This window comes from Lathyrus oleraceus, chromosome 3 (genome assembly GCF_024323335.1).
Source record: "Lathyrus oleraceus cultivar Zhongwan6 chromosome 3, CAAS_Psat_ZW6_1.0, whole genome shotgun sequence".
Taxonomy (NCBI): domain Eukaryota; kingdom Viridiplantae; phylum Streptophyta; class Magnoliopsida; order Fabales; family Fabaceae; genus Lathyrus; species Lathyrus oleraceus.
In genome coordinates, this window is record NC_066581.1 from 88,189,971 (window position 1) to 88,206,752 (window position 16,782).

Below are 16,782 nucleotides of genomic sequence, written 5' to 3' on the forward strand. Positions count from 1 at the left end.
TTAACATATTTTATCAAAACATATTCATACAATCACAATTAATGCGATAGAATATATACATACAATAGATAATATACTACAATATGAATATAAAACAAATTATGTTGACTTCTCAACTTCCACTCAATGGCTTATACGCCTCACATATGTGTTTCCCATGTTCTTTCACTTTCACTATAATTTTGTATCCAATAGTCAGTGACGGGAGGCAATGGACAATCGTGTCTCAACTTCACCTGAACCCAATGACTGTTGTTAACAAAACCAACTGCAATAATCTTATGTCTACTCTTAGACGTAGATGGAGATACCACTAGTGGGAAGAAAGTATGTTAAGGTTCTTGGATAACGAGACCAATATCACATTATGTCTAGAAGTAATAGGGTAACACATATCATGAATTGTCATCCATTTGTCATGATCTTGAACACCCAAGTTAAATACTCATAACAAACTCCTAACTTCAGAAATTGTTTCATATAACACCTTAGAATACAGATGATGGTTTCGAAAAACTTTACCATCTAACTACGTTTTAATCAAAGACTGTGACTCTTCATATCATCCAAGTAAAGTTATAATAGCACAAAAATCATAATTTCCATCAGACTCGTCATCGAATATGTCTTCAATGTAGTCATGTGAGAAAATAGGAAATAGAGACAAGTAAAGATGTCTTGAAGACTTGCTAGACGGTTGACTTGCATTTGATTTTGTACATAATCTCTTTGTTGACTAACTACCCTGTGAGGCCTCAACATACTCCCACTGCAAAGTGTAACATCCTACTTCCCGACTCGACAATTAAATAATAAAACATGTATAAGACATAAATATTCGCCAAGCAGGATGCTACTCACAACCATTAAAACATTTTGAACCACATAATGAAGAAATAACTCATTTGATAAGCAGTGGAATTACAAAATCACTTGGCATAAAAGTCTTAACAACATTATTAGTTTAAAAAGGTGATTCATTGCAAAATTAAATCAAACAGAAAGATACACACCATAAAAAATATAGGACAACATGCCCCCCTCGTGTTACGTATAAGAGCGACTCCAACTATAGACTCTAACTAGAAACAATAAAGAGGCACATCATCGTCCTCAACCTCAAGCTCCTACTCAGGTGCCTGATTATTTGTACTCTAGAGAAGCACAAACACAACAATACAAAAGGGGGGGTATGAATACATTTAAATAATAAATGGTGCATAAACATTCTGGATAGATTCACACATCTACACAATCATCCATGTAATCAAAAACATACCAACATCATATATTCACATCTCACCCACATCATAAACATCCAATCATAATCATGCAATATAATGCAACAATAACTCAACTCGTTCTCGTCACGGTCCCCACTCTGAATCGGACTCACAACTCAACTCTATATGCATGCGGTACCGACTCAACGTTTGGTTCTTTATATAAACCGTGTCCTAATCTCTGTGAACCTCGAGCCCCCACTCTGAGCTCCAAGCCCCTACTCAAGGCTTGGGACAAGTCACTAGTCCTCACTCTGAACTAGCTAACATGCCTCTTTCACAACAACGACACATATGATGAATGATATACACAAAATGCAATACATCCTCACTCTGACTATATATAAATACTTAATAAAAAAAGATGCAATACAACCCCGATCTGACTATAAATAAAATATATTTCCACTGCATCAATAATAACTCATATCTCAAATCACACGTCTCATCAACATAAATCAGCATCATATCATACTTTCACTTTTAATTATGCATACTAACAGTTACACATATTCTACATTTATGTATAATATCACTTAATTAATCATATAACTTAATTAATTATCTCGTGTTCTTAAAAATACACCAAACATCAGCCAATCTTTGACCGCCCGATAAAATCACCCTAAAAACCAAGCTCAGCAAGTCATCACACGCATTTTTACATGATGATGGGTAACATGTCACCAGGATGACACTCGTCATCCTTCCAATCACCTAACATGTCACCTTGTGATGACCTGGCAAGACCATGCTCGCCTGGAGGTCATGACGGTCTCCCTGTCACATGTTTGACACCTATTTACACTTCACAACATGTGACTCCCAAGGCATCATATGGTTGATGCCCGTCACCCGTCCAACAGAAGCAAAATATTGTTCTACACTTGCAGAACCTCAAAAACCCTCCCAAACTCACTCCAAACACTCTCAAACAGTGCAGAAACATCACTCATATGATCACCACATAAAAGCATGTTAATTCCTATTAATATAACATATTATTCCATTGATTTAACCATTAAATACAAAATTTATTCATGTTTTTAAAACCCCAATTTCACATCCAAACTCATGTTTATGAAGAAATAGAATATGCAACAATCACACAAAATACAGTATATAAATTTGCAATTAAATCATGGCATACAAATAGAATTATAATCATATTATTCATCACACAACTCAATCAAAAAAAGGAGAAAATCATATTGGAGGTTAAGGGAAATCTCTCCACCCTTTCATGAATTAAACATCCATATATGAAGAATCCCCTCTTAGATTGTAATTCCATAAAATTCAGCAAGGTGTCGCGGCGGGAAAAATTACAGAGTTGCCACCATATTGTATTCATTACTAAGGAATAGGGGAAATAATGATAAAATCCTAAAGGAAAAGATAAGATGGTCATTGCAACCGAATATGAGTTTGGGAGTCATTTAAGTGAAAGGAAGGTGTTAGGCACCCCTCACTTCCGTTGTATTAAACGGGAACCTCCTATAGCTTATGGTTAAAGGTGTTTGCTAATGTTTGCCTAATTTTTTATTTCTTGTTTATTTATTTAAAAATGTTCAAAAGGGTAAAATGAGAAAAAGTTAGTTTTAAATTAGGGGACTCGCTAGGGTTTCGCAACCTTATGCCTACGTATTCTCATAGAGTGTTGAGAAAATCAGAGTCTACGTAGTTCGCTATAAAATATTTGTGTGCTTGATTGATTTTAATTTGTGGAAAACAAATTCATCGTGCGGTGGCGGAATAAAAATGAACTTGACGAGTTTGAATTGCTTTTAGATTGTTTTGATTTTAAGTAATCAATCGACCGACACGACGAGCGCCAATTAACCAGATACTTAGGGACACGACACAAAGGATCACAATGCATATCTTTCTCTTGACCCTTTTACTCTTCTTATTTCCATTTTTTGCCTTGTATTTCACTGTGGTGGACACATGAAAATTATGGATGGATGTGTTAGTTCTCAAAAAAATTTCTTCATTGCCCTCTAGCCAAGTATATCCAATATATTGAAATTCCCCTTCACACTCTTCTTCTAAATCCAATTGTGTCCCATTATCTTCTTGAGTGGCTTCATGCTCTTCAATTTGTAATTTATTCCAAAACACACGAATGGATTCTAATGAAACATGGTCACATTGTATTTGAAGACCTGGAAGCTGACACATACAAGGTAACTTATGTGTTGTTCTAATGAAACAACCACATGCATCTTTGTCAGAACCAACAAATTTTGCTCTTTCCTACTCATTTGCAAAGTGTTGTATACATTGTATTGAAATGAAGATGTGCAATCAAGAGTAAAATGAATTGTTATATCGATGCTCAATATTGGCAATACTTTTTTGAAGTGATACTCAGATTGCACCTAGTTGCAACTTCAACATGGTGTTCACATCACCCTAACTTTCGCACAAATATCCCCTGCTAGTAGTCAACATGTTTTTGAGTCTCCAATGAGCATACCCAACCCTAAAAAACATAAATAGAAAAATAAGTTATAAAATGATAATTATTATTGTCATAAAATAAATGTCATAATGATGTACCTGTTCGTCGTGGTGTTCCCTAAATGACCGACTCTATTAGTTCATGCACCAACAAACTTTTCTTTACAGAGTGTCAACCATGTTTGGTACACATACTGAACAAATAAAGGAATATTAGCACATACTACCTCAAAATGTTTCAAGTGTTCCACAAAATCAGACTCCCTATTTGAATATATGACTTTGTTCTATAGATCTATAACATCCTTTTGCCTATTAGATTTGACATACTCCTTACACTTCATACTAACATTTTTTGAAATATAGAACACACACAATAGATGAACCGAGGATATGAACACGACTTTCATGGCCTTCATCAACGCAAGTTCCTGGTCTGTCACCATAACATTTTGTTGCAACTTCTCAGATGGGAACAACTCTTTCAACTTCTCCAATGCCCATGTGAAGTTTTTCTCCCTTTCGTGTTCCAAATAGACAAATCCAAAAACATCAACTTCATTGACGTAACACGAACAATCTCCATTAGTAGAAGTTGATACCTATTTATTTTATATGTGCATTTAATAATCAACACAATATGAAATTTAATCAACGGCTTCCCATAATCAAATAAAGGAAAATTTACATTTTTTAGGATGGCGATATATGTTTGTTTTGTATGTACTATAAAAAATCAACACCAAATGAAACATGTTCAACAATTTCATTGAATTAGGATGTGTCCATTATAAAAAAAAAAATTGACTCCCCCTTATAATATGAAGATTCCTTGTCTATGGCCCTTGATTTCACTATTTCAATCCAGATTCTCATTTTAATCTGACGTGGCAAGTGACTAGAAACTTATGTGGCTTTTTTATTTTCATTTTCATCCAATATTACTCCATCTCAAAAGTTAGTGTTCCAATTGCAAAATCAATTTCAGCTTCGTCGTATTCGTTCTAAGCTTCGTCGTCTCCATTCTCAACTTCAATATGGTAGTCTATATCAAAGCTTGGAACGGAGACGACGAAGCTTGGAACGGAGACAAAGATGCTTGGAACGGAGACAAAGATGCTTGAATTGATTTTGCAATTGGAACCCTAGCTTTTGAGGTGGAATAATATTGGATGAAAATGAAAATAAAAAAGCCACGTAAATTTCTAATCACTTGCCACGTCAGATTAAAACGAGAATCTGGATTGAAATAATGAAACTAGTGGTCATAGATAAGGAATCTTTATATTATAAGGGGGAATAAAAAAAATACAGGGAGTAAAATGATACTCTCGCTTACTTCACATGAGATAATATATATTTAACCCTAATAATAATAATAATAAGTTATATTATTATAATTTTATTGGACATGTAATTACAAGTTACCAAAGTAATATTATAACGAAATAATATAACAAAGTAGTATTATAAGTTTTCCACTTTTAATTTTAGATGTGTAGTTAATGAAAAAATTTACTAAATATTATAGTAAAAATAGTTGAACAAAAATGCAAAACTTTCATATACCACCCATGTTTATCCATTAAACATATTCTAAAAGTAGTATTTTATGAGAAGTAACCTGTTTTTTTAAGAACGGCAAAAATGAGTTAGTTTATATATAATATTTAAAGGTAAAGGAACAAACAAAAGTTTGTTTGCTTGTTTTTTCATGTTCCTAGCCTAACGTTGTGGAGGCAGGAAGGGAGGGAAGAGGGATTTATCAAGGTAAAGAATATGATCTTCATTCATTTTATCTTTACATATATTCTTCATTTCATTTCTCTCATAGAATTAATAATATTGTCTTTTATGTTCTTTACATTCTAGCCTCATTCTCTTGATTGGTGATTGTTCCCTTTCATTCCTAACCCTTTATTTATCTCCCCTCAATAGAGGTATGTTTTGTTCAATTTTCATCATATTATGATACATTGTGTTCATAAACCATCTTCTTGCATGCTTATTATTTTTTAAGTTTTCTTATGAAATTTGATTTTGGCTAATGAATATCTCCTGATATGTCAAAGGATACAAAGATGGAAAACAAGGCTGAAAATCATATGACATCAGCTGCAGCCTTTGTTGAAGGAGGCATCCAAGAATATTCTGATGATGCTTGCAGTATATGTCTTGAAGAGTTCAGCGATAGGGATCCTTCAACTGTAATAACATTCATGTTTATGTTTCACAAATATATGTAATAAATCTATTTAGACAACATTTTCTTACTTTTCTCTATATATTTCTTGCATTACAGGTCACTGTTTGTCGGCACGAGTTTCACCTACAATGCGTTCTTGAATGGTATTATGATTCTGCATTAGTTTCTCTCTCAAATTAATATGTCTAGATTTTTTTTCATATCTCTCATATGCTGAAGCAATTGCTACCTGATCTTATTTGTAGGTGTCAAAGAAGCTCTCAATGTCCTATGTGTTGGCAACCTATCACCTTGAAAGATCCTATAGGGTTAGTTATATGAACTTTACTATGTGTTATACATTTCTATGTTCTCCCTTTTTACAAATTGTTGTTCTAACAATTGGTTTATCATGTAATTAATCTCGTGCGTTTCGCAACAGTCAGGAATTATTTGAAGGAGTAGAGCAAGAGAGGAAATGGATGAACACTCCATCAAGAAATGTTAACACCTTTCATCACCCTTCCATTGGAAATTTTGGATTTCAAAGTGTGAGTTATCAGTTATCACATTCTTAAGTATTGGTTTGTTCTTTCTTACGTACATTTTATGCATGTCATGCTTCAACAACTTGTTTATATTAACACTTTTTCATGTTTCGTAGCTTCGCATGGAAGAGAGAATACTTCAAAATTTAGCTATTGTTGCATCAATCGAAAGAAGACACCGTCTTGCTCAAATGGAAGGGATGGGGATTCAACAAATTGATCATGATCGATCACAGTTTTCATTATTCTCGAATCAACATGCTGCACGAGACAATCCAAATGCCATTCACATGAGTAGTCAATCTACTCCAATAACATCTAATGAAGATGAACCATTACAACAGACACAACAATTGCAGAATGAAAGTTCTTCAACTTCTGATACTTTGCGGTCTAGATTTAATGCACTATCGACGAGGTATGTTTTCTTATTTATTACATGTGTGTTTGAGCTTTGTATTTTATCAAATAATTCTGTATAATAACTAGTCATTTTGCTCAGATACAAAGAATCAATTTCAAAGGGTACAAGGGATTGGAAAGAAAGGTTCTTCTCTCGAAGTTGTTCCATGTCAGAACTCGGTTTAGAAGCGAGAAAAAAGGTGAACCTTGGAATTTCTAGTGTATCACAGTCGATGAAAAATAGGTTTGTAGATACTTCTTTCCCAAATCACATGGAGAATAGTTCTATGGTAAAGAGAAGCAACAATGATCATGTTGAAGCTAGTGGAGAAAACTCTTCATGCAATAACAATACACATGCTGCATCTTCTACTAGTTCACATTCAAATTGAGTTTTTTTTTCTCTCTTGTTATTGCAAAAAAAATTGGGATCTTCTTATATTCTAAGTGTAGCTATCATGTTGGAACAAGAAAGTGTTATGGGGATCAATTAACCATTGAGTTGGAAAAAGGATAATTAACTAAGTCAAAAGAGCATCCAACTCCAAAGGTCTTAGGATGACAGAAGGAGTAGTAGGCATTAAGAGGAAAGTTGAATTAAGTTCTTTGGTTTTCTCTATATAATGGCTTGTAATTTGTTTTAATTATAAAGTTTTACATTTAATTTATACACATAAATTTGTATATGAATGTGGTGAATTGGAAATATATGTTTTAAGGCATGTTTAATTTTTCAAAATTGAATGGACTATTTTATAGGATGGAAAAAAAATGAAATTTTTTTAATAGTAAGAAGATATATTTTGAAATGGGGGTGGGGTTAGCACTTATAAGATTATAAAAAGTTTGTAAACAATTAAATTCTTAGAATTTATTTTGAGTAGTACGGAAATATCATTGTGCGAGCAAATTAGTAAATTGATGAAACATACGATATAACATATTATAAATATTAAAATGTTAGTATAAAATATGTGAGAAGTTATATTGTTTTCTTATTGATTGTTGGAACGACTACAATTATTAAGGTTAGTTTGTCCAAATTAGATAGCTATAACATAGAATCAGGGAAGAGACTTCTAAGTAAACTAATTAAAAGAAAGGTCAATAAATCACATGTTATTGAACAATAAAATCCAACATAATATTCATTTATTTTAATCAAATGTATTTGAATTAATATTTTATTTTAGTTAATTAAAGTAATCTATAAAATCCAACAGTTCTCTTACTTTGAGGATCCCAACCCAAATTAATTATTAAAATAAAAAAAAAATGTAAAATTAGTATATCAATTATTTCTAATAGAATATATAACAAAAAAAGAACTTTAAAAATGCAAGCTTTAACGACGCAAATATTGTATCCAATAAAAAAACAAATTGTACATATTAAACGCATACATTTCACATAAAAATAAGGAATATAAATTATCATAATTCGAACAATAAATGTATAATTTAAGAATGGTCCAAACATTTAAAATAATGTAAGATATCTCATAGATATCTCATAAGAATAATAATTATACAATTAAATATAATAATTAAGACTCCCATTAATCCACAATATCAAATAAATTAACTAAATCCATATTGGTTACATACTTATGAAAAGCTACCATCGTAACTCCTTGATTAATGGATCTACCAACATGTTCTCTATTAGAATATGTTCAATTAGAGTCTAAAATTCAAAAAAAAAATCAAATAAGTATTTGATGTCTAAATGCTTTGAGTGTGAAGAGCTCTTAGTATTTTTTAGAGAAATGCACATCAATATATCACAAGTGATCGAGATATGCTTTTGTTATGAAAATGATACTGAAATAACAAAGTATAATCGACTTCTTGATCAGCAAGAAACCCACAAGGATAGAAAAAAGGAAGTAAGAAGAACACAACAAGTTGGTTATAAATTGATATTCTTTACTTTCTCTTTGAAACAAGATTATAAGTGTTACAGAATAACAAAAAACATCTCTTACCCTAATTAGGATTTGCGTTATACAATGACGAGAGACTAGTATGTTATTTAAAAGAAAACTAACACACTAAACTAACGGGTTTTTACACACAAGCCCATTACACAGGCTAACTTAGAGAACAAGTTAAATTAAACAATTGGGCATGACAAACAGGGTCAATTCGACATGCTAACAATCCTAGCATATTTCGACTACAACATGTGAACAGACTTTGACGACATGCTAATGTCCTGTCGAATTGTCGAACCAAGAAGTTACCATTCGACTATACTAGAGGTCGATCCAATATCTCAATAATAGGGTTTAGGATAGGTATAATTAGTTAGTTGACCAAAAAGTTAACAGTTGACAAAAAGTCAACTTAGGTAAAAAAATATTTTTTTGTATGGAATGATTTGTAATGTAAGGATTTTTTATTGTAATGCTATTAATTTTGAAATAACAATGAACTTGGATTCCCATATGTCTTGAAAAATGACTTTGAATGGATCAAAAGTGATAAAGAGTGATACTTGTATACTAAGTAACAAGCTTCCCTCCAAAACAAGGAACTTGAAATTGAATGATGAATCTTCAAACAATGAGCCTTATATTAGAATGAAAGACCTAATGAATTATGTCATGCCATGAACCTCAGTCAAGAAAATGAATCCTTCATAATGGACCAAATGATGCAGATGAATCCTCAAACCTAAATGCCACACACAAGGAATGATAGTGCCAAGATCAGAAATTAGGGTTTTATGGACATGGTTGATCATGATGATTCTTGAAATCCAACATCCAAATCACCAATGCCATGACCAAAAACTATGGTCCAAGAATTAGGGTTTTGAGTTATGCTCCATGATCAAGACAACCAAGATGAAGGACTCACACATACAAGCATACAATGGAAGAACACTGGCTTAGGACTCAGTCTTCATTCAATGCTTTGTGCCATCAAGACCTTTGAATCCATGATTTTTTATTTAATGCAAATGAATGTATTATGATGCTAATGGATATGCAGATAAAATCCCAAACTAAAAGGTTAGATGAAAATGAAAAGGAGAGGAAAAATTTTGGGGTATGACAATTCCTATCCTCATTCTAAGTATCTTTGGGTGCGGGACGAATTACCCAGTTGCTCAAATTATTCACCTATACTTATAGACTTTAGTAAAATTAAAATCGGATAATTGACAAGTCTTCTTCCATACATATGTTGCAGGAAGACTGAAGATCAAGATCTCAACCTCTAGGGTTTCTTCTTTCTTATTTTCTTTGCTCCTTTAAGACTAAAACCATTTTGTAAATAAATGCAAAAACACTTAAAAATACTATTAGAATTGTGTGGCACAAGCCTTAAGAAATGGAGAAGGGGTGAGAGGGAGAATTCCTATCCTCGTTCTGAATATCTTTGGATACGGGACGAATGACCTGTTGTTCAAAGTTCACCTTCATTCATAGACTTTAGTGCGATTGAATTCAAGACATTCTTTTCAAATATAAAATCAAACTCAACTCATCAAATTCATTTTTGGCTTGGGGCATCTTTTCAAACCTTTTCAGGAAGGACGTGTTACTTCAATTTTACCGCAAACAAACAAACGCTTAAGTCTCCCATGCGTGAGCATACAAGCAACATTTAACTGCTAGAATGTGAATATTATCATGGTTCAATAAAAACAACCAACGCATCCGTATTTTCTACCACGAACTATGGAGCTCTGACTTCCTTATTGCACAATGAGGATACGTAGGCATGAGGATCCGAATCCTTGGAGAGCACGCTAGTTATTAAACCTTTTTCCTCTTTCACAAGTAATTTTTAGATAGTAACACACATTCATGCAAAGAATAATCAAAATGGTTCCCCTTGAGTAAAACGAATGTGAGGGATGCTAATACATTCCCCTTACATAACCGACTTCCTTGCCCGTTTTCTCTACCCCTTGGGTTTTATCGATGTTTTCCCCTTCCTTCGGGAATAAATAAAGTTTGGTGATGACTATGTTGTATCTTCGAGCGTGCGATGCACTCAGGTATATTTCGTGTAGCTTCACGCCTCATTGGAAAATTTAAGGTCATTGTTGGTTCTCAACCTCTTAACTTTTCTCCCAGTGTGATTTTCGACCAGAGTCTTCCAGCTTTTGAAGTTCTCAAAAGTTTCATCCTTAGTCTTCTAGATGAATACCCATAACTTTCTGGAATAATTATCAATTATGGATAGAAAATACCTTGCTCCTGAGTGTGATGGACACCTTGCAGGCCCCCAAATATCAACATGGATGTAATTAAGAGATCCATGTATTCTTTGTTTTCCTTTATTGAACTTCACTCTACAAGATTTTCCAAGTACATAGGGTTCACAAAACTACAGCTTTTCGACTTTGTCTCCACCAAGTAGATTTTTTCCCCAATTCGACCAGACCCCTTTCACTGACATGGCCCAATCTCATGTGCCAAATTTTTGTCTTCGACAAAGGTTTTGTGGATGCAACATCTGCAAAACCACTAACAACTTCAGCCTCAAGGGTATACAAGCCTTGTTTCTTCACGCCTCTTAAGACTTTCTTCGACCCCTTCATGACTTTTAGAATACTTTTCTCTCTTTGGAAAACATATCCTTTCTTGTAAAATTCACCAAGAGATATCAAATTTATCTTCAAATCAGGTACATACATGACTTCACTCAACAACCTTATTGACTCATCATGGAGCTTGAATCTCAAACATCCAACACATGCAATCTTGCAAGCTTCATTGTTTCCAAGCAATACAGATCCACCATCTTGGTCACATAGTTCCTCAAATAAGTCTTTATTTTGAGTCATGTGCCAAGTGCAATCTGAATCTATAATCCACTCTTTACTAGAGTCGCTGCTTGAAACTACAAGAACATCAGATGAGTCAAAATCATCTTGAACAATGGTTATGCTGTCATTATTCTTACCTTCATGATCTTTCAGGAATCCGAGGAACACTTTTCTAGTATGACCCTCCTTCTTACAGTGATAACATCGAATACCAGATGCATTACCATTATAAGACTTTTGCTGATTTTGACCCTTCTTCCTGTCGAACTTGCCATCTCTCTTTGTGAATTTCTCCTTAACCGACAGGCCTTCTGTTGAAAAGTATATCTTCGGCAAATATTTTTATATCGTATCCACAGAGATTGGTTGATATTACCGCCGTTCTATAATCCAAATGTTGTAAGTTTAGAAAGTAACAAGGTTGTTTTGGTTGGAAAGTTATCTTGTGAGTAAATGTCACTAAAAACAGTAGAATGGTTTTAATCTAATGTAAAAGCTTGGCAAGATTGGAGTTCACTATTTCAAATGCTTATGATTCCTTATGATAAATAAATAGATTCAAGATTATTGATGATGTTCAAGTATCCTCTCAAAGTCATTTATGTCTAAATGATATTGTGATAATCACTATATTGATCCTTAGACGATCTCTCCACCTAACTATCAATATAGTAATCTTTAATGCTTAATACCAAAGAAGAGTAATGAATAAATCTATCTCTACAAATTATTCACTACTTGAAAATCTATTTTATGTCAAGACTCAAATAATCTCTCTCGACAACTACTCAAATCTGGTTTTCAACTTAGGGCAAAAACAGTATTCAATACACCAACAACCTTTATCATATATATAAATCAAATGGAATACATAAACATATGAGAATAACTACTACCTCCAATCTTGACAAAAGGGAGTTTAGCTCCTCATCATCATTGTTACAAAGCAGAATATTAAAGGAGAAAAACTCTGTTTTCTCTCTTACAAAATCTCTCAATGTCAATGTGTGAAGAATAGTGAATGAATGAATGAATCAATACCCTAGAATAATGTAATTTTTCTACCAAAAAGGGTTGACATTTCCTTAATTGGTCATTCTCATCCAAAGCAGAAAAGCTATTCCAAGGCAGACACCAAAATGGCAAACAGCTTTTTCTGAAAGACAACACTTTTGGCCCTTAATCAGCTTGCTGGATTCGTAGCCTTCGCGGCGCGAAGGCAGTTCGCGGCGCGAACTGATGCTTATCCAGCTTCCTTGCTTTGCAAGCTTCATCCAAAATCTTCCATATTATGATGCTGCAATCCAAAAGCTTTCTCATCCAAAAATTCTACAAAACTAACAAATATGTGAAATAACTATTCAAAACAAAATAAATTAAACCTAATTGCATTTGTACACAATAGTGAGAATAAAAGTGTGTAATTACATCAAAACTTGGTAAAAGGGATTAATAAAATGATATAAAAAGTAGTACTAATTGGTCCCTAACAACTCTCCCCAACTTAGCATTTTGTTTGTCCCTAAACAAAAGTTTCCACCCTCACAACCAAGACAATAACACAAAAGATTGTAACAAGGATTTACCAAGGACATTCAAATGGTTCAAAAGTGTTTGGCAATTTTTCTCAGTCCACCTATCTCAATTCTAGACAAAACATGAATAAGGAAAATGGTTGAGTGCAAAAATCATTCAATGGAATTCAAAGCCATATATGTCAAAATTGAATCAAACTTACACACACATCATAATAATGATGAATAACATGAAGGGTTACTTTCACTCATCCAAGCAATTAAATCAACAACAACTCAAATCATGCGGTTATCACAACAAATACCAAATCATGTGAAAAATGAGAATCACGAGGTCTTTCAAAGGTTGTAATGTGGCTTAGGTTACAAGAAAGGATATGATTAAGAGAATTTACAAAGTTGCCTATCCTAAGGGATCATTCCCAAACATTCAACTCTACACAATTTCCCTTTCTTTGATCCCTATTTTTTTTTCTTTTTCTTTTTACATCCACACAACCATGAGCATTTCTTTGCTTTTTTTTTTTTTTTGCTCTATGGTTTCAAGGGTGATTTCTTTTTCTTGTTTCTTTTCATATTTTCACCCTTTTATAAAAACTCACATTTCCAAGTTTCTAATCAACTTTTCACTTTTCTCTCCCCAACTTTAGATTCCAAAACCAAATTTATTCAATAATGCTCCCTACTTAGAAATAAGCAAAAGGCAGAATTTGCAAACAACTCGGTTTGAGGGTTCAATTGATACGAAAGAAATTAGGATTCATTTACTCCAAAATTTTCAATTGATTTTACAATGATCAATCAAATGAATCCTAAAATAAGCTCAACGGGGTTTAACTAAGGATTACTCCTCACAAGGTTGGTTGATTCAAACTTTTTGGTCAAGTGGTTTCTCTCAACAAACAATGCCTCTATCATTTTCAAAATTTTTACACAAAAATAGATTGATGCATGATTTAACATGATAAGAATGAGTTGAAATAATGTCCGGTTTCCCGCTTTTTAGTGTACAATGGAAAGCTTCCTCACAATTGGTTAAGTCCTATTTTGATTCAAAAATGACATAAATTTCAATGAGTTTATGATATGGAATTTGCACACACCATCAAACTACTCATGTTAAGTCTAGAAAGCGATAAAGTGTACCTTGAAACACCGACACTAATTCTTATCATCACCACTCGAAGTGTCCTATGCTTCTTTCTTTGCGAACATTTCTTGGTTGCTTTAAGTTTGACTTAAGAATAAGAACAATTAAACAAAAATGTTGGTAAACCAAAATTTGATTAAAACACACTTAAAATCTCACATAGCATTCATGCAAATATCCAAACAACTAATAAAAACAAAGTTTTGGTGAACAAGAGCCACCCCAAAAGTACATCAATTCAAAGACAAAATTAATACAAAGAACTCAAAATAAAATAACAACAACTTCTCAAATTCACTAACTCCTTAATCCTCTTCCTCTTGGCCTCCACCTACATCACCAAGGACATCCTCCATCTCATCATTAGGATCTGCAGCACCTCTTGCTCCCCCCATAAAATTTGGCATGCCCTCAGGCCAATTAGCATATGCTACATATTCCGCCTGAGAAGGAAATGAACGGGCCTCAGGTGCCAGGAATGTGTTCTGGAACTGCTGCTGCATAGCATCGAAGATAAACAATTGAGACCTCCTGGAGGCCTCAAAACTCTCGCAACAGTAGTTGGCAAACGCCATCTGATCAAAGCCTGGGGTAGTGTGAGGTTGAGGTCGGGGTCTGGCTCGGGCTCTGGATGAAGAAGTTCCAGGTGCGTCAGTCCTATCATTTTGGTTTTGTAGAAACCTATTCAGATAGGCGTCATTGATCACACTGGTGATAGAGAAGTGTACTTCCTCAGGGATGGTAACATTTGCCTGACGGCACAGTCCCATGATCAGCCCGGGATATGCGAGTACACCTGCTTTACCGCCGAAATTGGTTCCACTTAAAACCATTTTTCTTATTTCTTCCGCCATGATGGATGCTACGTCCACAGATTTTCCAACCATGATGCAGTAAAGCAAACACCCTACATCCAGAGGAATTGTAGTGGTATGGCTCCTTGGCCGGATATTACTTAACAGTACCACCAGAAAGGCCCTAGCTTCCAAATTAAAATTTTCTCTTTTCCACAATTTTGGATGGCCTTGATCATTGAGATCAAAGGATTTTCCACGGATGCACAGGGTAACATTTACCGCTTCAAGGTTCCACCTGTTAGCGGACTCCATAGTACGGTACTCACAACACTCGCCCTCTCCAAGAGTTAAGGGGTTACCCAGATATGAATTAATATCATCCCTTCCAAAGGAAACAATCTTGCCTCTTACCCTTGATCGGTAGATGAAAGCTGTCCCCTCCTCTCGATGCATAGCATTTGCATAAAATTCCTGAACGATATCATAGTTTATTGCTGCTTCTGGTTCGCACAGTTTCATCCATCTTCGTCGTTCAAAAGCCGCAACCACACTATGATAAGTCCCAGTTGGAGCTAAACGGATAAACCTCTCACGCAAGATGGTTCTCTTAATTAAGCTCTCGAATCGTGCCTCGTGTTCATCGCTTATGAACCTTCTTATTGAACGGGATTGAGGAGGTGTCGTGGTTTTAGTTCTTTTCGACATCTGCATTCAACATCAGATCACCCACAAAACAAATAGAGAGAATTAGCAATCAGTCAGCACAAAACAAGGTTCTGGAATTTCCAGTTCGCGGCGCGAAGGCCTGTTCGCGGCGCGAAGTCTGTGTACCAGGAAAATCTCCAGGAACTTCCTAGGGTTCCAAAAATGGGGAAGCAATCTACTCCCAACAGTCAAGGTTTTCAAATCTAGCCTAATCTTACTCTAAATCAAACATGCATAGTGATTTCAAGAGGCAATCTACAAAAAAAAATTCATTTCTAACCAACCCTAAATGTAAAACCCAAAAGGGATTGGAAAAGAGGAATTGAGGAGTACATACCTTTTGAAACACTAATTCTTGCTAGCAATTGAAGATAAGGAATTTGGGAAACGAAGATTTGTAGTTTTTGGTAGGTTTTTGAGAGTGGAGATGAACGCGCGGCAAAGTTGGTGTTTTGAAAAAGTGTTGAAATGAAAAATGAAAATGACCTAACAGAATTTAAGTGATTCTGTCACGCACTGTTCGCGGGGCGAACAGTGTTCGCGGCGCGAACTGAGACTCTTCATTCAGTTCGCGGCGCGAACTGTGAAAAACAGAACCCCAAATTCTAAAATTTTAACAGGACTGAAAATCAACACAACGGAGAAAAATAAAATGCAAACTTACGACGTTGGGTTGCCTCCCAACAAGCGCTTTGTTTAACGTCGTTAAGAGCTCGACGGTACCTCGATTAGCCCGGTCCAGATAGAGAAATAACACACATATCACGGTTCACATCACCACTATGATAGATTTTTAGTCTTTGACCATTAACAGTCCAACTCTCTTGTGACTTTGGATCCTCGATCACAATGGCTCCATAATTCCGTACTTCCTTGATAACAAATGGTCCTGACCACTTCGACTTCAACTTACCAGGAAATAA

The 16,782-nt window shown here is 34.5% G+C and overlaps 1 protein-coding gene across 1 annotated transcript; it reads left to right on the top strand.

Moving 5' to 3' along the window:
• The first annotated feature begins 301 nt into the window (after window positions 1–301).
• LOC127128946 (E3 ubiquitin-protein ligase RHF2A) lies at window positions 302–7,276 on the top strand. The gene is made up of 7 exons (XM_051058292.1): window positions 302–316; window positions 5,831–5,956; window positions 6,052–6,098; window positions 6,201–6,263; window positions 6,377–6,485; window positions 6,599–6,900; window positions 6,985–7,276. Exons 1-7 carry the CDS (start codon window positions 302–304, stop codon window positions 7,274–7,276), a joined length of 954 nt encoding a protein of 317 aa, XP_050914249.1.
• Window positions 7,277–16,782: the final 9,506 nt, after the last annotated feature.